Source organism: Podarcis tiliguerta (genome assembly GCF_965153285.1).
Source record: "Podarcis tiliguerta genome assembly, chromosome: 8".
NCBI lineage: Eukaryota > Metazoa > Chordata > Lepidosauria > Squamata > Lacertidae > Podarcis > Podarcis tiliguerta.
In genome coordinates, this window is record NC_139541.1 from 37,238,336 (window position 1) to 37,266,160 (window position 27,825).

At 46.5% G+C, this 27,825-nt stretch overlaps 2 protein-coding genes and 1 long non-coding RNA gene across 4 annotated transcripts; 1 reads left to right on the forward strand and 2 right to left on the reverse strand.

The window, feature by feature from the left end:
- On the reverse strand, window positions 1-1,176 carry FOXL1 (forkhead box L1; the record flags this gene model as incomplete). Its single annotated transcript, XM_083453456.1, has 2 exons — window positions 1-435; window positions 523-1,176. The coding sequence occupies 2 exons, from the start codon at window positions 1,174-1,176 to the stop codon at window positions 1-3; spliced, it is 1,089 nt and encodes a 362-aa protein (XP_083309582.1).
- Window positions 1,088-27,127, reverse strand: FOXC2 (forkhead box C2). 2 transcript variants are annotated; one of them, XM_083454563.1, is made up of 2 exons: window positions 24,884-27,127; window positions 1,088-1,332 (listed from the first exon to the last, which is right to left on the reverse strand). In XM_083454563.1, exons 1-2 carry the CDS (start codon window positions 26,360-26,362, stop codon window positions 1,231-1,233), a joined length of 1,581 nt encoding a protein of 526 aa, XP_083310689.1. In that variant the 5' UTR covers window positions 26,363-27,127; the 3' UTR covers window positions 1,088-1,230. The 2 variants fall into 2 exon arrangements, with proteins under 2 accessions (XP_083310689.1, XP_083310690.1); XM_083454564.1 differs by lacking the exon at window positions 1,088-1,332 and adding an exon at window positions 21,720-21,835.
- Window positions 15,778-20,813, forward strand: LOC310682833. Its single transcript, XR_014514194.1, has 3 exons — window positions 15,778-16,679; window positions 19,289-19,336; window positions 20,217-20,813. It is a non-coding gene; the product is annotated as an uncharacterized lncRNA (long non-coding RNA).
- Window positions 27,128-27,825: the final 698 nt, after the last annotated feature.

A 27,825-nucleotide genomic window follows, 5' to 3' on the forward strand; every position in this document is an offset into this window, starting at 1 on the left:
TTACTGGAAGTGAAACACCGTCTCAGGGAAGCGGAGAGGCACGTAAGACAGGAAAGGGATTCCCAGCTGGTAAAATCTCCCTTGAATCTGGGAATCTAGCACCAGCGAAGCGTTGAAAGCCGTGCGCGTCTCGGCGCCGGCGAGGAGGCAATCGCCGGCGAGGCCGTCCAGTTTGGAGATGCCTTTGGCCGGCCTGTGGAGGGCTTTCTTGGAGAGGATGCTGTCTATGCTGAAGCTCTGAGGCTTAGCGGAACTCCTCGGGGCGTCGGGATCCGCCGGGTTGGCTGCGGGTGCGCCTGAAGGTGCCGGTTCCTGGGGGAGCCTCGCCCCAGCATGCTCCAAGGCGCCCTCTCCCTCGACGAGCGCGTGATCCTTCAGGGAAGACTCGGGGCGCGCCGAGTGGCTCCTAATAGTCGCGCATCCGGACGGGGTCACCTGGAGGTGATGGCGGAGTCCGCTTGGGCCTGATCCAGGGCCGTTCCCTCCTCCTTTCTCTCCTCCCTTCGCGAGGTCCAGCCTGACCCTGGAGTCTTCATCCTTGCCCAAAGTTGGCGCCAAGTCTTCCTCGACGGCGGAGTTAGTGGTGAGGAGGTGGTGGTGGTGGTGATGGTAATGGCGGTGGCTCTCCCGAGGCCTCTTGCTTTGCTCCTCAGGCGCCTCTGCACCACCACCAGAAGAGGCTTCTCCGTCCCTCTCCATCCCCTCGGCATCCTCTCCACCGACGGCGCTCCCCGCTGCTTTGGGCTTCCTCTTCCTCCGCCGGTAGTTCCCGTGCTCGAACATGTCGAGGCACCGGGGGTCCAGCGTCCAGTAGCTCCCTTTGCCCGGCCGCCCCTTCTCCCGGGGGACCTTGACGAAGCAGTCGTTGAGCGAGAGGTTGTGCCGGATGGAGTTCTGCCAGCCCTGCTTGTTGTCGTGGTAGAACGGGAATCTCTCCATGATGAACTGGTAGATCCCGTTGAGCGTCACCTTCTGCTCGGGCGCTTCCTTGATCGCCATGGCGATCAGCGCGATGTAGCTGTACGGAGGCTTCTGCGGAGGCTCCTGCCGCGACAGCACCCCCGCCGAGGCGAAGCCCAGAGCCCCGGGGAGCCCTCCCCGCTCTGTCCCGTACAGGTATACCATGGGGGAGCTGCCCAGGGCAGCGGGGAGGGAGCCTCTGTACAGCTGGCTCATGGCAGATCCGAAGTGACTCGGGCTTGCCAGGGCTAAGGGAAAGTGGGGCTCCCTCTAGGACTCCCCCAGATCTGCCTGCGCTGCGAGGATCGTGGTGGCGCCCGTCCCTGCTCGCCTCGCTTTGGGCTCTTCCCCTCCTGTCGCTGCTTCATAGCGCTTTTTTTCCCCCAAGGGGGGTGGATGGGGGAGAGAGAAGGAGAAGAAGAAGGGGGGGCGGGAGGAAATGTGAAATAATTGTTGTAAGTTTGCGATTATATGTTGACTTAGCGCTGGAAAATAAATTGTCTCCGATAAACAGCCGTTTGTGCGCCCTCGGCCCACCCACAATTAATTAGAACTCTGCGCGGCGACTGCAGCCGTTCCACGTGGCTCGGCCGTACCAGCCAATGGGTCTCCCCCGCGCTCCCTTCATTTGTTTATAGCATTAGTCTGTTGATAAGTCTGCCCACCCAAGACGAATCAAGCTGTGTTTATTTGGAAAAATTTCCGGGCACCCAATATATAAACGCACTGATCTGATGTTTGAAATCTCACGTCCACCCACCCCCACCCCACCCCGCTCCTTCCTCCCACCCACCCCAACCCCTGGAAGCACACACAAAAGCAAGAGATCTTATTCGCTGCTGCAGCTTAGAAGGGAAAAGACGGGGAGCCAGCGGGGAGCTCGTTAGCCTGGCTTTCTGGCTCTCTTTCCATTCCGGGGATGGGGAAGGGCCGTGGCTCAGTGGCAGAGCATGTGCTCTGCATGCAGAAGGTCCCAGGTTCAATCTGCGGCATCCCCAGGTAGGGCTGGGATATCCCCTGCCAGAATTGCTGGAGAACCGCTGCCAGTCAGTGTAGACAACACTGGGCTAGATGGACCAACAATTTGACTCTGTATAAGGTAGCTTCCTGTACCTTCTTGCTATATTTCAGTGGGAGAGCATCTGGTCTGCATGCAGAAGGTCCCAGGTTCAGGCCCCGGCATCTTCAGGGAGCTCAGTGTAGACAATACTGGACTCGGTGGACCAATGGACTGACTCAGTAGAAGGTCGCTTTCTCTATCCCTATACTAAACTCCTATCTGTGGCCCTTCAAATGTTGTTGGAACTCCAACTCCCATCAGCCCCAGCCAGCATGGCCAACAGTTAGAGATAATGGGAATTGTAATCAGCAGCATCTGGAGGGCCACAGATTCCCCATCCCTACCCTACTGCAAGGACAGGGCTATATGTGCTGTAGTCCTCCAGATGTTGGGAGATTTTAGGAAAGAAATAGTTGTGGAATTGGAGACTCCAAGGTAATGGTGGGAAGCTCCAGGGCGCTTTAAAAGAGAGACAAATGCATGGGAGAAGCAATCAATGGCTACTAGTCTTGGTGGCTGCATGTTGCATCTCGTGTACCTCTGAGCATCAGGTTCTGCAGATCAGGAGCAGAAGAAACCCATTGTGCTTGTCTACCACATCTGGGCTTTCCAGAGACATCTGCTATCACTGTTGGAGCAGCTTGCTGGACTGGATGGGCCTGGCAACCGATTCAGCAGGGCTCTTACTATCTTCTTATCTCACTGGACTCCCAGTGCCTCCCAGTCATTTTCAGCCAGCATGGTCAAAGATTGTAGGAACTGGCATCCATCAGTATCTGGAGAACCACAGGTTGCCCACCCCAGCCCATCTGGATCAGGCCAGAACAGCTTTCTGTTTCAGCAGTGGGTTGCTAGATGCGTTTTTGAGAAGAAACTCACAAGCAGGGTGTAAAGGCAACCCCCTCCCCCCGCGCCAATTTATTCTGAGTCATTGGAATATGGATTTCTTCCAATCCAATAATTGGTCTAATGAGATGTCCCTTTGAAGAATCTATGCTGGTAGCCAGCAGCAGCACATCTGCTGAATGAATCCATAGCTTAATTCTGCCTGGTTTGTGAAGATGGACTTTCTTTTGTCCTGTAGTCAGTGCCACTGAACAACCCCAGTTCTGGAGTTACTCTTTTTGTAAACTGCTTTGAGGTTTTACTACAATCAAGCAGTATATAAATCTTGTGAAATAAGAAAGGGAGAAAAACGATTCTATGGCCCTCTTTCCACACAACATGAATAATTCTTTAAATGTTGTTTCACGTGCCTCCCTCCCTCTAAAACCCAGCCCTACGCATATTTATTGGGGGGGGGGTTCCACTGAATTCAGAGGGGCTTACTCCCAAATAACTGTGCTTGTATTGCAGCCTCGGGGCTCATTTATGCTTGCCCTGTATATCAATCAGATTGTATACCAATTAATTCTCCCAGGTCTGAGAGTGCTTGGAAAAACTTCCCAAATTTTATTTGGGAAGAAGAGAATGAGTATGTACACAAAGGACCAAAGCCTCTATCATGCCATATTCTTTCCCCTGCTATAAGTGACCCCAATAAAGATGCTTGACAATGGAGGCTGGTTCATATTAGGGCACATGGGGCACTGCCCCACCAATCTTGGTCTGCCCTTAGCTACAACCTCACTTCCTGCTTCTTTACAACCAGTCTAGGCTATCAGCTTCCTACTTACTCTCAGTGTTGTCCCTTATGGAGATCAGCAGCGATGATGGCAAAACTAAAATTAGTTGGTTCCACCTGTGATTGGCTCTGGCTCCCCCTTCTGCTGGTCTCTTTGTCTTCTGCCCCACCAGTTGCAACAGGCACCAGCCATCACTGATGCCTAAGCCCCTCTCCCACAACTTATCCTATGTGCAACTGCAGTTAATACAAGAGATGACATGTGATGGCGTTGAACGTTTTGGTGCCTGTGGCAGAAACCCAGCATGGGGACTAGAGAAAGTAAAGAACTTGACCATTTGCTGTCCTTTCATGATTCCCCCCCCCCCCCGACCATCTGCCTCTTGGCAGGTCCATCCACCCCTGGAGAGAACTCAGCAGAACAATCTCATGTGTGTGTTGCATCTCAGCCAATAGGTTACATTGACATCCGGAGATGATTTAAAACTAAGCCAATTGAAGCCTTGTAAAAAAGAAAAAAAAGAAAAACCAGGCTGCCTCTTGTGTCTGCTTTTCCTTAAATCAGCCTGTCAGTACCAATATAAAACCTGTGTGGTGTACGAGTGCTTGTGAGTGTGCAATTTCTCTCCCACGCTCAACCTTGCACTGGCAGCATTCACACGTGTTGCAAAGAACACAAGAGAGAAAGGCACCACAACACTTCTCCCTTTTTTCTAGGGTTTCTTCTTCTTTTACTTCCTAGTGTGAAAACAGGCTGGCATCTGGATTGTGTCAGCTGTAAACATTGCAAATGTAGGAAATAAAAGCATGAAAATAAACTTGTTTTAAACAAAATGTTCATTCTGGTAGCTCACAGATGGGGAACCTGCGGCCCTCCAGATGTTGCTGGACTCCTATCCTCCATGGCTCCCATCATAAAATATTGTGGGGGGGAGGTAATCCCCCCCTTAATGGATCACATGACGCAATGCGCACACACCATTTGAATGGGAATGTGCATCAACTTTGTGGGGGGCTGCCCTCTCAAATATTTTATTGTGGGGGTCAAAGCCCCCACGGCCTCTAGAAGTTGGCTCCTATGGCTCCCATCCTCCATTCGCCTTGCTGTCTGAGGCTGATGGGAGTTGAAGTCCAACAACATCTGGAAGGCCACAGTTCTGTGTGTTGGTTCTGCAACACTCCCTGTTGTCCATGGTGACCAACCACCACAAACTGACAATAAAGAAACAATTTTTAAAAAAAATTCCTTCCAGTAGCACCTTAGAGACCAACTAAGTTTGTTATTGGTATGAGCTTTTGTGTGCATGCACACTTCTTCAGATAGTCTCTCCTGATTTGTCTTGAGATGTGAGCCTGCAATGTATTTGAACCCTCACATGAAGCAGCATGGGGAGGTGGCTCAAAGATCATGAGAAGAACAGGATTTTATGCATGTGGCAGGGCTGCCTTGGGTAAGCATTGACAGCCTGCTGCTGAAACCCTCACTCCAACAGAGTGGGGAGGGCACTGCCAATTCCCAGAGCTGCCTACTGTTTGCTGTTGCTAACCTATCCTTTCCTGGTGTGTGAGTAGTGACAGGAGCATGGAACAGCAGCCTTCAGCAGCCTTGCCCTCTCCCTCTGAGGTAGTGATGTGCATTAGACCCAGAGACAGAGGCAGTGGAGAATGGACTATTACAGTCAATGGGACATTGCTCCACCAACTTCTACCAGGTATCACCTGTCTGCCTTCAAGCAACCAGCACTGGCTGTCAGCTTCTTCTTCAGTCTCTGCATTGCCCATGCAGAACTCAGCAGAGAGAAGAAGATGGTGGGGGGACTAGAAAGAATTAGCTTCTCCTCTCATTGGCTCTCCCCATCCTCTGCCCTATCAGTCCCAATGTCCAGTACCAACCACCACTGGACAGTGGGCAAGCAAGTTCAAACCAAAGCGATTAGGAGGAGTTGGGGCCATTTGGGGTGGAACCCTTGCCACGTCCAAGCCCCTGCCACACCCCACCACCACAAAAGCAAACCTAGAAAGAACCAGTACCATTTTGTTTGTGGGCAAAGAACATCAGTGCTGGAGCAAATCCATAAACATGGGTTTCTGTTTGAATGCATAATTATAAATCTTTCAGCACAACTTGTTAAAACACACACATCATCTCAAGAGTATCTTTTCAATATCCTTTATTTGCTCTGAAGAAGGAAAGCAGGCCAATTTACATGGGTGCTCTGGAAAAGAACAATATAACCGATCAGAACATGTACAAGTTCAGGAACATAACCTTCCAATGTGCTAGTGTGCTTCAGGTTCTATAAAGAAAAGGATGTGTTAGGAAGCCATACTCTGGAGTTGACTAGCCCCCAATTTGAGGGCCTGATCTCCCACCACCACCACCAATCAATTTTGTATTTCCCTATCTCCAAGACCCCACTGGGTTTGGCTTAGGTTATTCCATTTTGGTTATGATTTTATGACCTCTGTTTTGAGGTCACACTGAAATGGCAATCCCCAAAACGTCATGAACAGGGGAATACTTGGCAAAGTCCCAGGGGAGCCTGAGTCTCCGTGTGCTCAGGCCTGTTGCTTTATATTATGTACTTTCCTGTTTATAACAAAGAAAGGGATTTATAACAACTTTAGAAGTGCACACAGCTGCTTGGTGCTTACATTAGGCATTTGGGATGCTTGGGTTTTGTGTAAACGTTCAGTGGGCTTGATATTTATCTCTATTTTTATTTACTGGCGTCATGGGTTGCATCGAAGGTGGTTGCAATTCAGAAAAAAAGGTATGTGTGGGGGCAGAGTAAGTATGGCAAAATAGAGGAGCCCCCACACGCACGCGCGCACACACACACACACACACACACAAACTTTGCTTCCTTATGCCCTCCCCTTTTCTGTCCCACAAGCTCCACCCCACTTTCCTGCAACTCAGATAAGGACAAAATTTAGCACCCTGTGAACCCTCTGTTTCCATTTTCCAAAAAAAAATATCAAGTTACTAGTTCCTATCACTTTGGAAATCGGCTTGATTGAGAGTGCACGGGCAAAATCACACAGCTAAATCACACAGTCTGAGCTGGGGGAGAGGAGACTGGTTGAAGATATTTTCAGAGATGAGGGGCCGCACTTCAGTGTTGGGCAGAGGTCTTCACTCTTTGCCTTGAATCAAGATATGTTCATATGTTCTTATACATAAATCACTACAAGTGGGGTTAAGCAAATCTAGGTGGTTTGGTGGGGGATGTATCAGTGACTTAGCCATGATATCAAAATGGAACCTCCATATATAAGAGCAGCATGTGGCAACTATGAAAAGGCAAGTACTATGCTAGGGATTTATTACTGAAAATGAATCTCCCAGAATTGTACTGCCTTTTATATCAGGGTGGATGGGGGCGGTATTTTTCAGCCTGAGTTCTGCGTGGGGTGAAGTGAGGGTGGGAAGCTATAGCTGAGGTGAATAATGTGGAGAAAATGAATGTGGAAAGATTTTGTTTTTCCTTCTCAGTGCTAGAAATCAGGGTTATAGAATCATAGATGTCTACCTCCACTGTGGGAGGCAGTGTGCTTCTGAATACCAGTTGCTAAGAATCCCAAGAGCAGAGAATGCTCTTGCGCTCAGATCCTGTTTGTGGGCATCCCATAAACATCTGCTTGGCTACTGTAAGGACAGGATGCTGGACTAGATGGGCCACTTGCCTGCTCCAAAAAGGTTGGACTTCTTATGAGTTGGAGGGTTCCTTGTAGACTATTAGTCTACTGGTCCAACAAAATTCTGGAACTGGTTGCTCCACAATGTGTGGATGGTCACTACCTTAGATGGCTTTCAATTGGAAGTGGATAAATTTAGAGAAGAGAGCTCTATCAGTGACTGCTAGCTATGATGTAGATGGAGTGTTGGTCTAGGTCGGACCAGGGTTCAAATCCACACTCAGCCAAGGAGCTCACAGGGTGACATAACGTCAATCCATCACTGTGCCTAACCTGCTGCACAGAGTTGTTTTGGGGACTGGTTGAGAAGGAGGAGGACCATGTATGCCACCTTGAGCTCCTTGGAAAAATAGGTGTGCTATAAATGCAATAAGTAAATTCAATGTGTGCGTGTAAAAAATATCAAAGTGCAGAACTTTATACGCCCAAATGGCACCATCCATATAAAGGAAGTATCAGAAAGCTTGGAAGAACTCCAGCATTTGCAGAAATATTTATGGGGGCAAACCAAAAAGGGAAGGGCAAAGGTAGAGGAAAGAAAAGGTCACAGATGAGAGCTGGGAGGGCCTGTCATTTTCTTTGGAGGCCAGGATTAAGAGCTAGCTTTGGATAGGGAGGAGATTCTGTATCAGTTCACAGTTTTTGCATTTTAGATACTCTGCTGCTGATTTTTCCCTCTTTTATTTTTTATGCTGCTGCTGTTACAAGAATCTGCATTTTATTATGCATTCCACATTATTATAATTGTATCTACATAACTGTTTTGATTTTTATCTTGTCTAGATGCTATGTTATGTTTTGCTGGGTTATGTTATGTTATGTTGTTATGTTATGTTTTATGTTATGTAATGTATTGACATTTGTATTCTATTTGTAAACCACCCTGTAGTTTTTTGACAAAGTATATAAATGTATTTAGTTTTCCTATCATTTGAGAAACAGAAAATGTGTGTTCATGAGATACACACACACACACACACACACACACACACACACACACACTTGAGACTGTGTGTTCAGGAACTTAATGATATGTTTATCAGCCCAGTCCTATGCACATTTACTTAGAAGAAAACCCATTAATTTCAATGGGTTTTACTCCCCAGCTGATGTGCTATCAATGGTATTTACTCCCAAAGATCTTTGCATAGGATTGCAGCCACAGAGAGAGAGAGAGAGAGAGAGAGCGCAGCGGCAGCACATTTAATATTTGAGTATTCATTATGGTTTAGGTATGATGCAAAGCTCTTATATTTGCTAATCCATTTACTTGCATCATTACTGAAATAGTTTTAAGCTTGAGAGGGCTGCTTTGAAAGCAGGGCGAAAGAAGTGAACATCAAAAGCTGAGTGCAAGTCAAAACCCCTTGTGCTTTATTAAATAAATAAAAACAGAATGACTACTAGATGGGGATGAAATAAATAATACCTATTAAGAACACAGGTAAACATACATCCATAATGTAATATGCCCATTGCAGAGCTTGAACGTGCAGAGGGGAAACACGTGGTTTTAAAATCCAAATTCATGGAAGAAAAAAAGGGAGAAGAAAAACATTCCACCCGCAATGCCAAGCACACTTACCCGGAAATAAATTCTGTTAAAATAAATGGGATTACTTTTTGAGGAAAGAATGCCAAAATTAAAAACCAGGAGGGAAAGAGTGGATCGAATGGGTGCGGCTGCCTCCTCTTCAGTCTTCCTGAAGCCACCAGATCCCTATTCCTGAACATATTAAGCAATTAAGTCCACTTAATGATTTCGGTGGGGTTTCCATGATTGAGGACCGAAGAGCATCTCTGCAATGGACAGCCAGGGCGCGGGGCGAGGTTGATGAAAATAGAATCTTGACTCAGTAGCCAGTCGTTCGACGTATCCCCGTCCGCTCCCCACTGAGCATCCATTCGGATCATAAAAGTGAAAGCAGATCAAAGTTCCGGGTGGTTCTGGCTCCGGAGCTCAGATCGCGGGGAAACCGAAGTGAAGTCCCATCTCTCCTTTTTTTCTCTGCCTAACCCTTTCGTGGGAAAGACGGCTGGAATATCCGCGCTCTCTCCGCGACAAAAGGGTGGTGGGATGTTTTAAAAAGGATCGTAATAAATAATACTCCTTTAGAGCGCAGGATAGTCGGATTTAGGAGCAGGTTTGCACGCGACTCCAGAGAGAAATGACGCTGGCCACGTTTGTAAGGGTGGGATGGATGGGACACTTAAAAGGGGGGGGGGCGGGATGCGGCAGTTCCCTAGAATGAGGAGAAATACGGTAACACACTAGAGACACTCAGGCCACCAATCAAAGGCCCCCGAGCTTGTGATTGGCTAATTTAATGTCTCTTCTCCATTGCCGAAAATGAATGAAATTGACTAGAACGCCTCGTGGCTGGAGAGAGATGGAACTTACATTTTAAAAAAAGAAGAAGAAGAAGAAAGACGTGGATAAATGGTTTCTGAGCATATGCAAAGAGCTTTCCCTTTGAGCATCAGTAGCAGCCACCGCACTTAGGAGCACAGAGGGTTTCCCAAGCTTCCACTGAAGCCGGCTTCATTCCTTGGAAATGATCAGCGGGCAGAGAAATAGGAAAAGGTCGTCGCTCGACGGTCAGTCACTTGCTTTGCACGCAAAAGTTCCCCGGTTAAATCCCTGGTATATCCAGTTAAGAAAGGATCAGGTAGACGCATGGGCGTAGTCAGCCAAAGTTGTGAGCTTTTCTTGGGAAATCAGGGGTAACACCCTTAAATGGGGGGGAGGGGCTTCTGCTGGGGGGGGGCAAAACCTTAGATAATTGAGTACTTTCAATGCTTTCCAATAATACTTGTGGATCTAGGGGGGCGGCTGCCCCCCCTTGGCTACGCCCACGGGTAGACGACGATATGGGAAATAGTTACGGGGTAGGGGCTAGCCAGGTTTTTTGCTGCGGGTAGAGCCTCCGGGGGGTCCCAATGCTTGTCATTGAGGCTCCCAGTCTGTGTGGGTATGTCCGCAGATGTGAGTGGAGGGATGCCAAGCTGAATCTTTGACCCGGGTGAAATAAAGCCTAGTTTTGCCCTGCCCTCTGGCTGATACCTGGAAGGGGGGGTTGTGAGTTGAATGGAGTTGGACATTAAAGTTTTACTGAGTCAAAGCACTGGTCCATCTAGCTCACTGGCCTATACAGAGAGCCTGACTATTAGGATTCAAGCAGCGGGAGATTGAACCCCAAAACGTCTGCATGCAAAGCAGATGCCCTTCCACTTCACTTACTGAATAGAAATGTTTTGGAGAGCCCCATAGCAGCCAACTCGCTGAGGGGTCTTCGCCTGCCCCCCTCCCCATAAAATATTTGAAAAAATCAGTCACCCCCTAAGTTGATGAGCATTGCCATTCAAATTGTGTTTGTACCGTGTCATGTGATCGATTATGTGGGGCGGGGCTTACCCCCAATAGTTTATTCAAGTTGCCACCCCTGGAGAGCCCAAAGAAACTTCCCCTAGAGCAGCCTGCTGTCCTCTGCCAGGAATACAGCCTTACCACTTTCCATTCAGTTTCTCCCAGAGACAAGGATAATTCTATAGTGGGGGTGCACAGATAGGTAGTCTTAATTACAAAGAAGGGTATAATGAATTTCATTGCTCCAATACCTTTTATTTCCAGCTAGCAAGAGTTCGAGAAACACTGTGCTTCTCATTAACTGAATTAATTGAATTATTATTGTTGTTTAATTTTTTTTCCCAATATCGTTCCAGTAGCAGCCTCATAAATGACAATACCAATTGTGTCCAATTAATACAATTTTTATGCCAGTTATTCAAATGTCAAATCATACAATTTAATTAAGCTGGCCCCCTCACATGCTAGAACAGTTTTTCCTGTTAATTAAAAAAAAAAGCAGATGGCTTTGAGAGGTTTTTTAATTAAAAAAACAAATGGTATATGAATCTTATGTAATCAATTAAAATATTACTATCATATCATAATCAGCGATAATTCAAGATTGTAGTGCTCCTGTACAAAGCCCTAAATGGCACAGGAACCAAGTACTTGCAGGTTCACCTCCCCCAATTCCAGCCTGCCAGTGCTTTGAGATCTGCAGCAAAGTCCTCTTCGCAGCACAGCCAGTGAGTATGGCTTGGGACAGGTCCTTCTCTGTGGTGGCACCATTTCTGGAACTGCCTCCCTGGAGAAGTGCACCTGCTTCCTACATTGTTCACAATTATTTGTGGGCTAAAGACATGTTTGCTCTTACAGGCTTTTGAAACACAAATGTCTGTGGCATGAGTTGCTAACCTTTTGCCCTCCAGATGTTGTGCTGAACTACAAGTCCCATCATCCCTGACTACTGGCCAAAGGAGCCAACTTCTAGGGGATCAAGGCCTCACTGCCCCCCTAAAATGTTTGAGGAGGACATGCCCCCCAAAGTTGCTGGGCATTGCCATTCAAATGGTGTGAGTGCACTGCATCATGTGATGGATTGTGTGGGGTGGGGCTTAGAAGAAGAAGAGGAGGTGGAGGAGGCGGAGGAGTTTGGATTTGATATCCCGCTTTATCACTACCTGAAGGAGTCTCAAAGCGACTAACATTCTCCTTTCCCTTCCTCCCCCACAACAAACACTCTGTGAGGTGAGTGAGGCTGAGAGACTTCAGAGAAGTGTGACTAGCCGAAGGTCACCCAGCAGCTGCATGTGGAGGAGCGGGGAAGCGAACCCGGTCCACCAGATTACGAGTCCACCAGCTCTTAAGTTGGCACCTCTGATACTGCCGGGCCCTGATAGCAATTGGAATCCAACAAAATCTGGAGGACTACTAGCCCCCCACCTCACCCCCAGTATATTGCAATGTTGACATTACAGTCGTACCTTGGTTCTCAAACAGAATCCATTCCGGAAGTCCGTTTGACTTCTGAAAACTTTCGGAAACCAAGGCGCTGCTTCAAATTGGCTGCAGGAGCTTCCTGCACTCAATCAGAAGCTACGGAAGCCACGTCGGACGTTTGGCTGCCCAAAAAAGTTCGCACACTGGAACACTTACTTCTGGGGTTGCGGCGTTCGGGAGCCAAAAATTTTGAGTCACAAGGCGTTCAAGAACCAAGGTACGACTGGACTTGGATTTAGTGTTGAATAATGTATTTTCAAAGATGATGTATAGATTGTGTTTTGATGTCATTTCATCTCTCTGAACTCCCATGAGAGAAAGTGGGGAGTATAAAAATGAAACAAATAAATAACAATACTAAGAACCTGGAGTGTACGAGCAAAATAAAATAGTATGGAATTTTGAGCCTCCAAAAAATGCTCTAGAAATTATCTTGCCCATCGTCTTTTTAATGTGGCTTTTAATCATCATAAAATCAACATGAAATTAGTACATATGTATTTGGCACCTTTCCCTTTAAGGAACTCGAGGCAGCCGACATTTTTCTCCTCACACCAACCCTGTGAGGTAGGTGGAAGAAAAAGAGGGAGGGAGAGAGCAGAGGAAGTAACTGGTCCAATGTTGCCCAGTGGCTTTCATGGCAAAGTGAGGAGCTCAGCTGAACCTCCTCAATGGGCATCCTTAACTGCTACACCACACTGCTTCTGTGAGAGAGCTGATATAGCTTGGTGGCTCAGAAACCTGAGCTATAAAATCCCTGGTTTAAAGACTGCCTTAGCCACAAACTTAATAGGCAAACCAGCTTCTCACAGCCTCAGTCCTCTCCCACACCTTCAATATGGGGGTGAATAGTAACATAGGACTTGCCGATCAGAAGGTCGGCGGTTTGAATCCCCGTGACGGGGTGAGCTCCCATTGCTCCTGCAACCTAACAGTTCGAAAGCACACCCAAAAGTGCAAGTAGATAAATAGGTACCACTCTGGCGGGAAGGTAAACAGTGTTTCCGTGAGCTGCTCTGGTTTGCCAAAAGCGGCTTAGTCATGCTAGCCATATGACCCGGAAGCTGTATGCCGGCTCCCTCGGCAAATAAAGCGAGATGAGTGCCACAACCCCAGAGTCGGTCACGACTGGACCTAAATGGTCAGGGGTCCCTTTACCTGCCTGTGAAGAACTTTAGAGCAGGGTGTGGGCAGACATCAAGTTTATCTTATATGCTTTGGGGCTGGTTTGTTACTAAAAATCCAATATCTGCACACGGGAACCATGTGCAAAAGACATATATTTAGATTTATTTTTTTTAAGGGAGGGTCCTTCTGAGCACATTCTGAACCCCAGGAATTTGTTTATCAGGACTGAGTTGAGTGCATGGCCTTTCACACCCAAAATTGCTGCTTTCTTCATTTCAGCAACCTTATTTAGGTAGGAAACATGCCCTCGGTGCTGCTATTCCTAGACAATTAAGAAACGGAAACACTTGGTGATCTATTGCAAATTATTGAGGTCGACCAGAAGATCCTTTCTGCTCAGCCTTGCTTTAAAATATTCTAAACTACTCTATAAATGTTTCTGTGGTTGTAACAACTGAAGAAGTTGCCATTAAATAATTGTTGCTGCTGGAGTAACAAGCACTGGATTTGCAGGACCAGGGTGCAAATCTCATAAACTGAGGCAAGGCATATGCCCCCAGCCTCGGTTTTCTACAGTTTGTAAAAATGCAAGCACTAGTGAAGCTTCTCCCATGGTGGTTGTGAAGGAAAGCTGTCAAAAGGCATTTTTTTCCTGGCTACAATGCTGTGTAAATAGTCATGTTTATTATCAGTAGTAATAACAACAGTAATTATGTTAATAGATTGCTGAATAAAGTACTGAATAAGAATAGCAGGCCACTAGCTACCCTAACTGGAGCTACAACCTGGTTAAAGCAATGTTAAATCTTATGATTTTTAGTCTATTAATCTATTGATTAAATGTGCATTCAGTCTGAACCCATCCAAGGAGCTTCCTTGCCAGAAAGAAGATTCTGCTCCAAATGTCACTTGCAAAAGCAAGGAAGACAGAACACTGTGGTCGCATCCATCAGCCAAAGGACCACTGATTGCTATTCAGGAAGAACACCAGCAAGGAAAGATCAGCCTGGCCTGACCTGCTTTTAGCATTCAAAGTCTTAAAGAACTTGGGATCTGGTTACCTAAGAGACTGCACTCCACAGATGGGTCTGACAGCACTGCATGTCCCGGAGGTGCACTTGGTTTGTACTAGAAACTGGGCTTTTAGTGTTACAGCTCCAGCCCTCTGGAATAAGGTCCCAGCTGAAATTAGACAAGTGTCCAGAGTCTTGTTATTTAGGCAGCTACTGAAGATGCTTTTAAGAAGTTAGTTAACAGACAGGATGTATGTTTATTTTGTTGTCTCTTTATGATGGGTGTTTTTTGTTCAGCAATGTCAGCACTGGATCGAAGGGAACTTCACATTTCCATGTTTTTGTTATTCTTCTAATTATAATCTTCCAGTACTTTTGTGCATAACGACATGTCCACCACATATGGTCATGTGCTTTATTCTGCATTTTGTACTCCCAGCATATTTTTAAATGATTATAATCTGATCCTTTTTAACCAGAGATGCTGGGAACTGAAGCTGGGACCTTCTGCATGACAAGCAAGTTTTCTGTCTCTGAGCTCCAGTCCGCCATAGGCTCAGTTTTTCAGCCAGGCAATTATGCTGAGGTGCAGGGTTTGACCAGAGTTCAAAAGTTCCCTGGTTCAATTCCCAGCATCTCAATATATGACTGAGAGAGATTCACTGTCGGGAACCCTGGAGAGCTGCTACCAGTCTGTGTAGACAGTACTGATCAGGCTAGAGTCCAAGTATCTGACTCTAAGACAGCTTCTTATGCTCTTAAACTGGCTTGCAAAAAGGACCCAGCAATGCCCTGTAGCAGGTGACCCGTATGTTTCCAAAAGTGAGCAATCAAGGAACCCCCATTGGCTCTATCCCTTCCTTTAATTCACAGCAGGTGAATTTCTAAAAGAATCAGTTAAAACCCTCTTCTGTCATGTAACAGGGAGGAAGCGCTGTTGTTTGTTGCTTTGGCTGACAGCACTGGAAAGAGACACATGATACAAAAAAGCTCCCATTGTTTGTCAGGACATACTTTGCCAGATTAAATTGGGATGGGGTGGCGGGGGGGAGGGATAGACACTTCTTACGCCCCCTGCTCCTCGTGTCTAAAGTTCTAAGTGAGTTTGGCATTTGGATTTCTCGATATTCCCTTGCACAGGCTCTGCGAGGCCAAAATAAATTCAAAGTCCATGCAGGAGGCAGAGAGGCAGAGTCTTATAGACCCCGGAGTAACAAACAAGCCATTGTTCTTCAAGGAAGGCTTCGTCTCCCTACAGCCATTCCGCCAGTGTGAGGAGGGCAGGACCCACATCCTGTCATCTTAAGTAGGCAGGCCCTGGTCAGGTTTTGGAAAAAACTGCTTGGTCTGCAGAGATGTCAGGTAGCATCATAGGAGAATCAGAAGAGCCCCGTTGGATCAGCTCAAAGGTGCATCCAGCCCAGTATCCTGCTCTCACAGTGGCCCACCTGGTGCTTATTGGAAACTCTCAAGAAGGACCTGGGCGAGTGCAACAGCACTTTCCCCACTTGCAATTCCCAGTGGTATATACTGCCTCTGATACTGGAGACAGAATATAACCATCAGGTACAGCCTTCTCCTCCATGAATCTGCCTAACCTCTTTTTAAAACCATCCAGCCCTGCATCTTGCTATAGCAAATTCCATACTTGACTATGTTCTGTTAGAAGAAACACCACGTTTTGCCTGTCCTGAATATTCAGATTTACTGCATGGCCCCACGTTCTAGTATTATATTGGGGAGAGAGAGTAGGGGAAGATCTCTTAATCTAAACCATGCATAAATTTATTCATCACTAGCCGGTCTCCTTACTTGCCTTTTGTCTAAACAAAAAAGCTCCAGATTTTGTAAACTTCCCTTTGTTAGCAGTCAGAGCCTAACTGAAAGCAGGAGCTTGACCATCTGTGAAATGGACACAGCCATAGTAAGCTTTGTAGAAGAAACAGCTCCATCCTATTATTGTACTCCCCCTACCCCATGGTGACAGGCTACTTCCTGCACACTCACAATTCCAGCTATTTATCTAGAGGATGACTACGGGATAGGTAGAGTGGAAGGGGAGGGCCCGTTCTTTTTACAATCTGAATTCTGCTGGATCTAACCCCAGGTCCCATGTAGTTAAAGCAGAAGCCTTCAGCTTTTTCACACTGTTGCTTAATTCTTTCCTGTATATTTCTATAGTGGTTGTATTGCTGTTGCGACCCATCTTACATCAGGCCGCAACCTGGCAGTGGGTCTGGACTCCCAACCCGTCGGTTGAAGGCTAAGTAGTTAATGCAGTTTGTTTCCAGCAGCAGCCAGTTCAACATCCCACTGATTGTGCACAGAATCTGATATTCAAATGTATGTTTCTTCTGAAAGCGGAGGTTTCATTTAGCTATCATAGTAGCAACTGTGCCTCTTCTTTAATTTAAAAAAAAATGTAGGAAGGGAGGTTATAGAAAGTTATTAGTTTGTTTTTGTTTTACGTATTTTGTGTTCTTATGTTGTATTTTTATGTTGTGAGCCGCCCTGTGATCTTAGGATGAAAGGCGGTATACAAATTTAAACAACAACAATAATGAATACCATTGTTAATGGTAGTTCAGAACACTGAACTAGCTACGATATATCCATACTGTTGATAGAGCGGTTTGGGTGGTTTTATTATCTTTGCCTGCTCACCCCCAAGTTTCCCAGGATTTATTTTCTTCCTTTCTGAACAAAAATATGACCAAATGCAGCTACAGCAATCCGGCTTGGTCCAATAATACTACGGCCAGTGACTCACTTTTAAGGAAAAATTAAGGTTGACACGGAACATATCCAACATTTCCTCAGGCATAGGGGCCGTGTTTCCTTTTAAAACTTGGTTTTAGATTTTAAATCTTGTTCCCTTTTAAAACCTGGGGTTTACATTTAAAATTATTATTTGGCTTTCCTGTCACTGAAATCTAAATTTAGTTGTCTCCTTCAAGGAGAAAAAAATAATAATAACTGGAAGTAAATGGTGAAAGCTTTTGTCACTCGGAGGCAGGGAGAGAAGAACTGGAGGACTGCTTTAAAAAAAGAAGGAAGGAAAAAGACTTCAGCAGTTTAGGCTTATATGGATGAAATCTCTTGTAGGCAGGGATAAAAGGAGGCTGTAATCTTAAGCATCCATCATGGGAAGCACATTGCATTGAAATCACTGGGATTTACCTCCAAGCAATAGAGTAATTAAGACTGAACCGAAACACCAAACCATTGCATTTTTTGTTGAATTGATTCTAGTTAAAACTTAAATCTAGGTATCAGCAACAGTAAAACAAAAGTAGGCCTTCTTTCATTAGAAATGAATTTGAATGTCCACTGGGAGTGTGTGTGTCCCCCCCCCAAAAAAAAAAATCCTGAACTTTTTATACTTCTAGAAACCTGGCGCAGGAACACATCCAATGCCACTGCCTCAAATAAGATTTCAGCAATAACAGTTCTGCATTTTTCAAAGAAACAAAGATGGTGTTGGGAAGAGGATAAAAGTATGTTTAAGGGGAAAGAAAGGTAATTTGAAAAGGTATATAAGGTGGTAAAATATATTACAGTCGTCAGCACAAAAAGCCAGCCATTACCAGCATCAAATTGCATATAATTGAGCCAGCGTCACCGATCACATATAACAGATCAAACGTTCATGTCACCTCCAATATCACCTTTCTGAACAGAGTCTGTTCACACATGCAAAGGTGAATCACCAAGGATTGAAAAATCAAGTGATTTTGACTCAGTTGCATGTGCAACATAGTATGTCCCATGATTACCCAAAGCGGTGTACTGCTGAATGCCCTATTTGTGGGAAAGCTATAAAATCCTCCTTTGCTAGGAGTAGAAAAAAATCCAGTCAAGTCCAGGGATCACCAGGTCACCCCTTGGCTGCTCTATTGTAAAATCAACCATTATCAGGTCCTTCCTTTGGTAGGGGAAAATCAGCCCTAATGGATTCAACAATTCCTCTAGAAAGAATTGGCTGACTTCAAGCAATATTCCAGGGCTATTTATTTCCCTTCTTATTGACTCGCACTTTAATTTTCACATCTCATTGGCATTCAACTCCCACCTGACAATTCTATCCTTTATATATCCACCAACTAAGATTTCACTTCATGCATCTGACAAAGAGGGTTTGTGTACACAAACAAACTTATTTTAAATTTCGGTCTTCAAGGTACAAGACTTTGGGGAGTGATGGATTGTGGAGCTTGCCTTAAATTCATGGAGTTGTCTCAGAGAATTTCCTCTGAATGACATCTATCTAATACTCGAGGGGAGCAGTCTGCACATGCTTAGAGGTACCATCTGCTTTATTTCACATCCTGCAAAGCGGGGGCCGCAAGCAGCATAACAGACTTCGATGGGGGAGATGGGCTGGAACTGTCCTACCACACACCAAGGATGGAGAATCTGTGGTCCTTCCTGTTTCTTGACTGCAGTTCCCTCATCCCTAACCATTGAGTATGCTATCTGGGGCTGATGGGAATTGTAGTCGATCAACATCTGGAGTGCCACAGGTTTCCCCATCCCTGACTGAAGCTAGGTCTGCTCAGCGGTTAATAATAATCATAACTAATCATCTCACTTTTTTCATTTAATTTGAAGGGTGGGCCTCCTTCCTCCACCACCATTGCCACTGGCCCACATCAAGCGTGGGAAATCAGCCAAAGTTTCCAGCTGAACAACAAGAGCAAAATTCTTAGGCCAATGTTGGCTTTAAACCCAGAACCTCCATAACCCAATGTTTAAAACATGAAATTGAGCAGGGCAGAAGTAAACACATAGAAGAGGGTAGGATGAAAGCAAGAAGTTGAGTCCCATTGCTGCTGCAATCAGTGGGACTTTGCAATCCAGGAACTATTCATTCTTTAATTGTAGCAGTTATTTGAGGCAGGGATGGTTGTATAACAGTATTTTAAAAAAATAAAAAAGTTCTGCTTTTTCAGGAGTTCCTGAAAAGAAGACTGAGAGGGGGACCCTCAAGAGAGAAAACAGTGAGCAGCCTATTGCAATTATTACAATTCTTTATAATTTTGGGATGTGACTTGCACCCAAAGTCCTGGTATCAGGAATATCAGTAGGTAGCTGATAGAGTATTCTCTCTTTCTTTTGCTATGATCCTAAAGGGCTCCATGAGAAATAAATGTGCTAATTATCCCCAAAATAGGAGCTACAACTAGATTGCTGTATGACTAGATAGTAAACATTTTGGATCCTATAATAAAGCAGGGAATGCCGACCAGATGCAGAATTTTAATTGACTGGTTCCAAGTTCTTCGGTTTAAACAAATGGGCATATAGACAAAACCTCTCTAAAATATTTTGAAAATAAGACAACAATTTAATAAATTGAAACATTCATGTTTATTAAAAGAAAAGGCCATGTTTGATTTTTAACAATTCTCTAAGTACAATTCCTGGGCCAAAATAAATACCCTGAAAATATTAACATGTGTGTCCTAAATGTACATCTTTGATTATTATAAATTCCCTCCTCCCTAACAAACTGAGCTCCTCTCTGAACCAATTTAAGTTTACCATCTCGATAAAATTGTGAGACCCACTATTCTGTGGCCATTTACTTGAGAGAAATTCTCCTTCAGCAAAAGTATATCTGTGTACACACGCTTAGGCAGGTAGTAAATCTATCTTACTGGTGGATAGATGGGCAAATGGATAGACTAGATACAGGGATTTTAAGAGCTTGGCAATTATATAGCACTTTCCCTTAAATGCTCCCCATATATCAGGGACAGTCTACATTTAATCTTGATGGGTCTGGATTTGTTGTTTAAAAGAAACTCCATGATCCACTAATGTGTGTTGTATTTTCAAAGTAAGAGTGACTATTCGGTACTCTCTTTGCCTGAACAGGATGTGCCACAGAACTGAGGAAAGCACAGAAGATGGCAACCAAATGGGTTTCGGGCTTTCCCTAGAAGGAAAGGCAAAATGGTTTGGGGTTTGAGAAGAGTTTGAGAAGAGTGACAACTAAACGAGGACATGGAACATGGTTATAAACATGGTAGAAGTCAACAGAGCACAGTTTTTATCTCTTACAATGCACAAATCTGGGGCCATCTAATTATGTCAACGCGGGATGTATAAAAGAAAATGCTCTTTTACAGACTGTGCTATGGAATTCACTGCCACAAGATGTGGTGGCAGCTTTAAAAGCAGCATTGGCCAATTTCATGGAAGAGGAGAGGGTCTGCCAATAGCTTTCCATCATGATAGCTAAACGGAGCCTTCACATATAAAGGAAGTATCCCTCCATATAATACCAGTTGCAAACCACAGGAGAGGTCTCTTCCTTTCAGGTCCTGCTTGTGGGCTTTCCAGAGGCATCTGGGCAGCCACTGTGAAAACCAGGCACTAGATCAGGAGTGTTTGACTCCAGCTCCCATCAGCCCTAGCTATTGTGGACAATGGTCAGGGATGATAGGAGTTGCAGTCCATAAATAACCGAGTCGCTAAAGGCTCCTCAACACCTCACCAGAGGGACCTATGAAGCTCCTTTTGTGCTTGAAACTCTAAAAAGGCACAACTAATCTGTACTCTTGTGATCCTAAACATACACTCTTGGTTAAGAGTATAACAGATGCCTAGCTTGGCTCAGACAAGATTCTTTGCGAGAATTCTCGCAATCTGCAGGCACTGGGCTGCCCATCAAAAACCAGCTAGTGCCTTCCCCTATGCCTAGTTCTGCCATGCATTTCCTTCAGCCGTCCTCAACACAGCCCTGCAAGGTAGACCAGTAGACTGTCCCCATTATTACAGGTAGAAGCAGAGAGGTTGCCATATCCCATCAAAAGAGGCTTTATAACTAGAGATGGAGAAACTGGCCCTTCAGAAGATGTTTTTTGCTTGCTTGCTTGCTTGCTTGCTTGCTTGCTTGCTTGCTTGCTTGCTTGCTTGCTTGCTTGTTTTTTACTACAGTTCCCATCTTCCCTTTTAAGTCTACTGGCTGGGGCTGATGGGAGCCATCTAGAGGGTCACACATTCCTAATCCTGGGGTAGACCCTGCCCCTCCCTCCCATACAGTATTTTTATTCTTTAGATGTATTTCTTTGCTATAGCTCTTCCCCACCTGCCCCAAACTGTCCACCTTTATTCTCTTCCACAGAAGGCTTGAAATCAATGAAAATCCATCCAAATATTGGATTTTGCGTGGAAAGGGGGTTACTAATAACTAGGGGAAACAGTTTTTTAAAAACAGATTTTTTTATTTTAAAAAAAGGAAAGAGAAGAGAAAACAAGAGATTCCAGTATCTAGCACCCCACCCTAAACATATTTTTAACCACCACCACCCCATTTGAAATGTGGCCAGCGCTAGGTGCTGTAATAGATTCTTAATCCTGAAGGTTAAGAAATAATAATTTACTTTATAAACTGAGACCCACCGCGACTCAAATGTATATTGCCTTTCTTCACTACCAGCCTATCCTTCACAAACACAGACACTTCGCCATTGTTGCAAAATACTTGCGGGCTAGCGGGAAAGAGTAGCGCTTTATCCATGCTCAGAAACACATTACGTACCAGTATATGTACCAGTATTATCATCATGGACGTAGCCAAGGAGGGGCACGGAGGGGCAGCTGCCCCCCAATCAATGAAAATCAATAAAAATATATAGCTGAGGTTCTGCCCCCCCCCCAACAAGAGGTCTGCCCCGCCCGACAAAAGGCTTCCTTCCCCCCCCCCCCCACAAAAATCCTGGCTACGCCTATTATTATTATTATTATTATTATTATTACAGTATTATTATTATTATAAAACAGCAGTGGTGCTCAAGGCGTATAAGGAAATGGGGATTCCAGGGAGAAGCTTACCAATCTAACCACCTTTAAGAAGTTCCTATTGAGCAGACAGAGATTTTGGTTAAGGACGCAATTCCTTGCACGCGGTAGGAAAGTCCTATGGAACTTCGTGGGATTCTCCCTTCGAGGCGGAAGCTACGGAGCTGCAGAGGGATTCGCTTGCACGACTGCAGTCCTTGATCCCATTTTGGGGAAGCAGGTCCCAGTTTGTTTAGTGAGACTTGCTTCCCAGTAAGCGGTCTAGGGGATCCTATTCGATCAGCCTTTCCTTGGAAATCAGACTCAGGTATTAAATCGGTACAGCTGCTTGCCACCAGATAAGTCGTATCGCAGTCGGGACACTACTTCGAATCTATTAATTCGAATCGGGATGTTAATTCGAAAAATGTTGTAGCGCAGCTTTTTGGGGGGAGGGGGGACGTGGAGAACAAAACCCAGGTGACCTCCCTTGAGCATTATCCTGTGTGTGACACATTTAAAACACAAGCAATGACAATGTTCGTTTATCTAAGCACCTAGAAATAAAAGCCATTATTATTATTATTATTATTATTATTATTATTGTTACAGATGGACATCAAGATTTCGGAACCAACTTAGGAAACCAGAATCTTTTCTTTTTCTTTTGTCTTCCAGCCCAAACAGGAATAAAGGCAATGGGGGGGGGGTGTAAATGAATAGAAAATAATCTACCCGAAAATAAAGTAAGGGGGACAAAGAGAATGAAAAAGAGTGTAGGACAGCATAATTAAACTGCTTCATTTAAAAAATAAGCGTTACATTGCCTGCTTTAAATTTTTTTTTAATCTATATTATTTTGTCTGGAAGCCGGTGGATTTAAGAATCGGGGTAGAGAATGTTCCCATTCCTCTTGTTGGGGAATGGGTTTCACTCCGATTTACTACATCTGTGGCGGGAACTCCCCCCACCCCCCACCCCGTGATTGCTAGGGGATTTTTGTTCTTCTTCTTATTATTATTATTAATTATTATTACAGTATTAATATTATTATTATTCCTCATTAGGAGCTACACTAAAGCTCTCCAACGGCGCGATCCTAACTACTCAAAAGGAAGTCCCATAAAATTCATTGGGGCTTACTCCCAGGTAAAGAGCGTTAGGATTGCTCCTAAGCGCGACAGCGATTTTCGTTCCGACCGCTTCGCACTTATCCACAAGTGACCCTGGCGCAACTCTGGACCGCGAGAGTCAAGGCATCCGGGGGGATACTTTCCATGAAACATGTTTAGAATTGCAGCTTTAAACCGGGTTTTGAACTTCCTTGTAGTTCGAAGGCTAACCCTACATTGCCTGGGGCCGTTCTTGTCCTGATCCCGTGTCAAGACCATTCACAAGTGACGCGCCTCTCAGAGACCTCCCTGGTCTCGATTTTTTTCCCCATTTCCTCAGCTGCCTTGCAGGCCTGCACTTCGTTTTTCTTATCATATTTTCGAAGGGTGGAGAGTGGAAGGGGAGGAGGGCTGTAAGCAGGAAAACTGCAGAAATTCACACAAACATGCGGCAGACTTTTTGAGGAGAAATAAACAGCACGGATTTATTTATTTTTTTCCAAGAATGAGTACAACAATTAAGACCACATAAGACAAAACAAACGTGACAGAGAATTCAAAGAGAATGTGTTTTTCCCTAAATGCATTTTGTCGGTTTTTAAAGGATCAGTTCAGAGTGGGAAATCTATTTTACAATTTTTTAAAAAAAATCACACACTTGTTTTCTATCTCTCTGTTTTTCTACTGAAAGTATCAGATACTTTACTCTTTCAAAAAATGTGTGTGTTTTCCAATACTTCCCATCCACAACAGTTCATCAAGGGGAAACAACAATAAATTATTCATTTTTTTGTAATTCACTTTTAAAAGGGAAAATGGACTTTTGATGCGTATTTTTTCACAACACCCGAAGAAAACAGGAAGACGTTTACTGATCATTAATTTGACAGATGGAAAAAAATGGGCAACATGGGAAATTTTTAAAGGAATAATCCAGTGAACTCAACTTTAAATATTATATTAATAATGGCTCTCCACTTAAGCCTGATTTCCACACATATTTACAACGCAATAAACAGAAACTCCCCTCCAAAAAAAAAAAAAAATCCCCCCCAAAACCCCCAACACCAAAACGTATACTTTTATATAGCTGTATCTATAATTATTTCTTTCCCTTTCAAAAAAAATCCTATAAATGGTCGTTGTGGAAATGGTGATTCTCTATAAGTTAACATTGTCCGAGATCACCGTCCTTTTTTTCTTTTCACAAAATAAGTTTTGCCACTGTCCTTTACTAATATATTTAACTTTCGTTAAAAAGATGCCTCCTCAACTCCCCCAAGTATAATTAACTTGAATTGAAAGAAGGCACTGAAGAACACCCCCCCCCCGCACGCACACACGCGCGCGCACACACCCCAAACAGGGATTTTAGGGTTCGTAAAGTTCTATTTTGTGGGGCGGGTCACTTTTTCGCCCCAGTCTTTCGTTTGAATAAGAGGTCGTTTAAAAACAAAGCACAGCGCTAATTTCCTTCTATGCAATCTGAAGGGTTGACTTAAACCCCCTCCCTTGTTTGTTTGTTTGTGTTTCCCAGGAGTCGCTCAATCAATACTTAGTGCAGTCATAGGAATAAGGGGTGGTGGTGTGGCGGTATATGGAGGGCGCAGCTCTATAGGGGATCTGACAGGTGGAGTTGGTGCTCACCTGTTGCTCGCTCAGCGCTGTCGAGGTCTCTAGCCCCAGCCGGTGAGTGTTGAACATTTCCCGCACGTTGGAGAAGTTCTGCTGTTGCGCCCCGAAGGCGTGGCTGGGCAGGTGGTGGTTGATCTCCGACGTGTGGTTCAGGTACCAGGAGGCGGCGGCGGCCGTTGCTTGGCCGCCGGCTTGGTGGTGAGGGAGAGCGTGGTGGTGATGATGGTGGTGATGGTGGTGGTGACTGGGGGTGAGGGTCCCCTCCTGCTGCTGCCCCCCGCCCGAGGCCAGATTCATGGAGGTGAGGGGCGAAGAGGCGCCGTTGCTTTGCTGCTGCTCCGAGATGGAGGCGGCGGCTTCCTCCAAGGTGGTGGGCACACACAGGTGAGCGTTCCTCTCGCCCGTGTAGAGGCTCATGGCGCGCATGCTGCATTGGTAGCTGCCCCCGGCCTCCCCCAAGCCCCCCTGGCTACAGGCCTGGCTGTAGATGGACGGGGCTTGCGCCTGGGCGTACCCGAGGGGCAAGGAGGACACCATGCCGGCCGTCCTGCTGACGGGGCTGAGCTCGCCCGGCGGCGAAGTCCGTAGAGTCATGATGTTCTCCACGCTGAACCCCGACAGCCCGTTGGTGCCGGCGCCCGGGTGGTGGGGATCACCCGGCAGCGAGCTCTCGGTGGACACCGACGGCGTGGACGCCACGCTCCGCGGGCTGTCCTGCAGGGCGCTGCCGCTCTCCGGGCTGAGGGTCTCTACCTTGGTGATGATGGGCAGGTCCGGCGAGGAAGCCTCGCTCTTGATGACGATCTTCTTCTCAGACGGGGCGGCCGAGGAAGAAGGCGGCGGCGGGGCAGAGGCGGACAAGGAGGCGTTGCCGCCGGCGTTGTTGGACTGCGGCGTGTCCTTGGAGACGTCGGCGGCCTTCAGGGGCTCCTTGAGGTGCCTTTCCCGGAGCGTGTCGTCCTTCTCCTTGGAGACGTCTTTCTTCTTGAAGCGCCGGCGGCGTCGGAGGAAGCTGCCGTTCTCGAACATATTGTAAGAATCCGGATCGAGGGTCCAGTAGCTCCCTTTGCCCGGCTTCTTGTCGTCGCGAGGCACCTTCACGAAGCACTCGTTGAGCGAGAGGTTGTGGCGAATGGAGTTTTGCCAGCCCTGCTTGTTTTCCCGGTAGAAAGGGAAGCGGTCCATGATGAACTGGTAGATGCCGTTCAAGGTGATCTTCTTATCCGGCGCGTTCTGGATCGCCATGGTGATCAGAGCGATGTAGCTGTAGGGCGGCTTCACCAAGTCTTTGGGCGCCGTGGGCTGGTGAGGGTGGTAAGGCCCGTAGGAGCGCCCCATACCGGCCGCGTACTGGTCGGGGTGCCCCGGGTAGACCCCCATGGAGCCCGCCATGCTGCCGTAAGTCCCAGCCGTCCGGTAATAGTTCTGCTCGCTCAGATAAGGGACCACTCCCAAGGCGTTGGGGTCCGAGACGGAGTAGCGGGCCTGCATGGCGTCGGTTTTTTCAAAAAAATTCCCCTCCCTCCAAAAACGACAACAAAGTCCGATCTAGTAGAGGGAGGGCGAAGAAGAAAGGGGGAAATGTGCCCCCCTATGGCCTAGTCGCGTTGTTCTCGGAAGGCCAAATCGCTGCCCCCCGCCCGCCCCCTCCAATCTCCTCCGCTGAGCGAGGCCTCCTCCTCCACCTCAGAGCCAAAACATTCTCCGAAGCTGCTTTGCAAAATGGTCGGAACTCTCAAGCTCTTGCGCGGCGATCTGTCGCTGGGATCTCCTCCCGCATGGTTGAAAAGCGACGACGATGCTCTGGGAAGGAGGAGCAGCGCAATCAATGCACCGGCGTACCAAGTTTTTGGGTTGTTTTTTTCTGAAAAGCAAAAGCAAAAAAGCGAAAACAAAAAAGCGCGACGACGGGCCAACCGGACGGATGGAGAGGCAGATTTTCGCAAAGGAGGGAGGGGAATGACAGCAATAATCTTGCAAGAAGAAAGGGATGGAGGGAAGCTATCGCTCAGGACTCTCGCTTGCTCCGCTGTCTCTGCCCGCAAAGGCTCGCGACCCGCCGGCTCCGTTTGTCCCGGGTGAAAGCTGAGCGCGTGTAAACAAAAACAAGCCGTCGGAATCCAAATAAACGGTTCCTGTGCCGGCGACGCGCGCGCCACTCTGGAGCACAGCGCGAGGGGAGCCTCCGGGAAGCCCCGCGCCAGGCGAACTCCCCATCGAGGGCTGGAGAAAAGTTTCCAAAACTTCCCTTGCGGAAGGCCCGTTTTTACTCCTCGCTGGCCACGCCTCCGCCCTGCGCTCTCCGCCAATGGCGGCCCGGCTCGGGCTCGGGAGGGCCAATGGGAGAGTCGGAGGAGAGCGCCGTAAGGACGCGGCGGGGCTCCGGGAAGCGCGGCGAAGTTCGGGGTGGCTTCTGGCGTCCGCCTTCGCGGGTGGAACAGGGGCGATTCTGGAGCGCGAGGGGTAGGGTGGGTGCCGGGTGGGAGAGGTGCGATCGGTGGGATCCGAGGTCTGATTCGGTTTAAAGCCGAATCAGAAGCCGTTGCGCAAAGGCATCCGCGTTCTTAATTTAATTCCATCTATTTTAAAGATTGGAGCCACCGTCTCCGAAAAGGCTACTGTTCTGAAATATTTCCCCGTACTGGCAAATCTCCTATATGAAGCAAATTTTCCTTTTCAGGGTCGTTTGACGTTTTGACTTGAAATAAAATCTCTCCTCATCCGACACCAACGATAACAATGCCTGAGCGCCAGTCTAGGCTGCTTTCTTAAATTTTAAAGGGCGCTTAAGACAGCGCAGGGGATTTGTTCGCTCCCCTGCACCCATGCGCCAAATCGATTTGCACTGCAAAGGAAAAAGCAAAGTTGTTTTTTAAAAAAATAGAATTACTTGACACCTCCGTCCTAACCTCATTTAACACATCGGTCCTAAATACCTGAGATTAAGTTCCAAG

Coding starts and splice junctions, on each gene's coding strand:
- FOXC2 (XM_083454563.1), bottom strand. CDS start 26,362: ATGCAGGCCCGCTACTCCGTCTCGGACCCCAACGCCTTGGGAGTGGTC. Junction 1,333..24,883: donor CAGCGCTGAGCGAGCAACAG/GTGAGCACCAAC, acceptor GGGGAAAAAAAG/CGCTATGAAGCAGCGACAGG.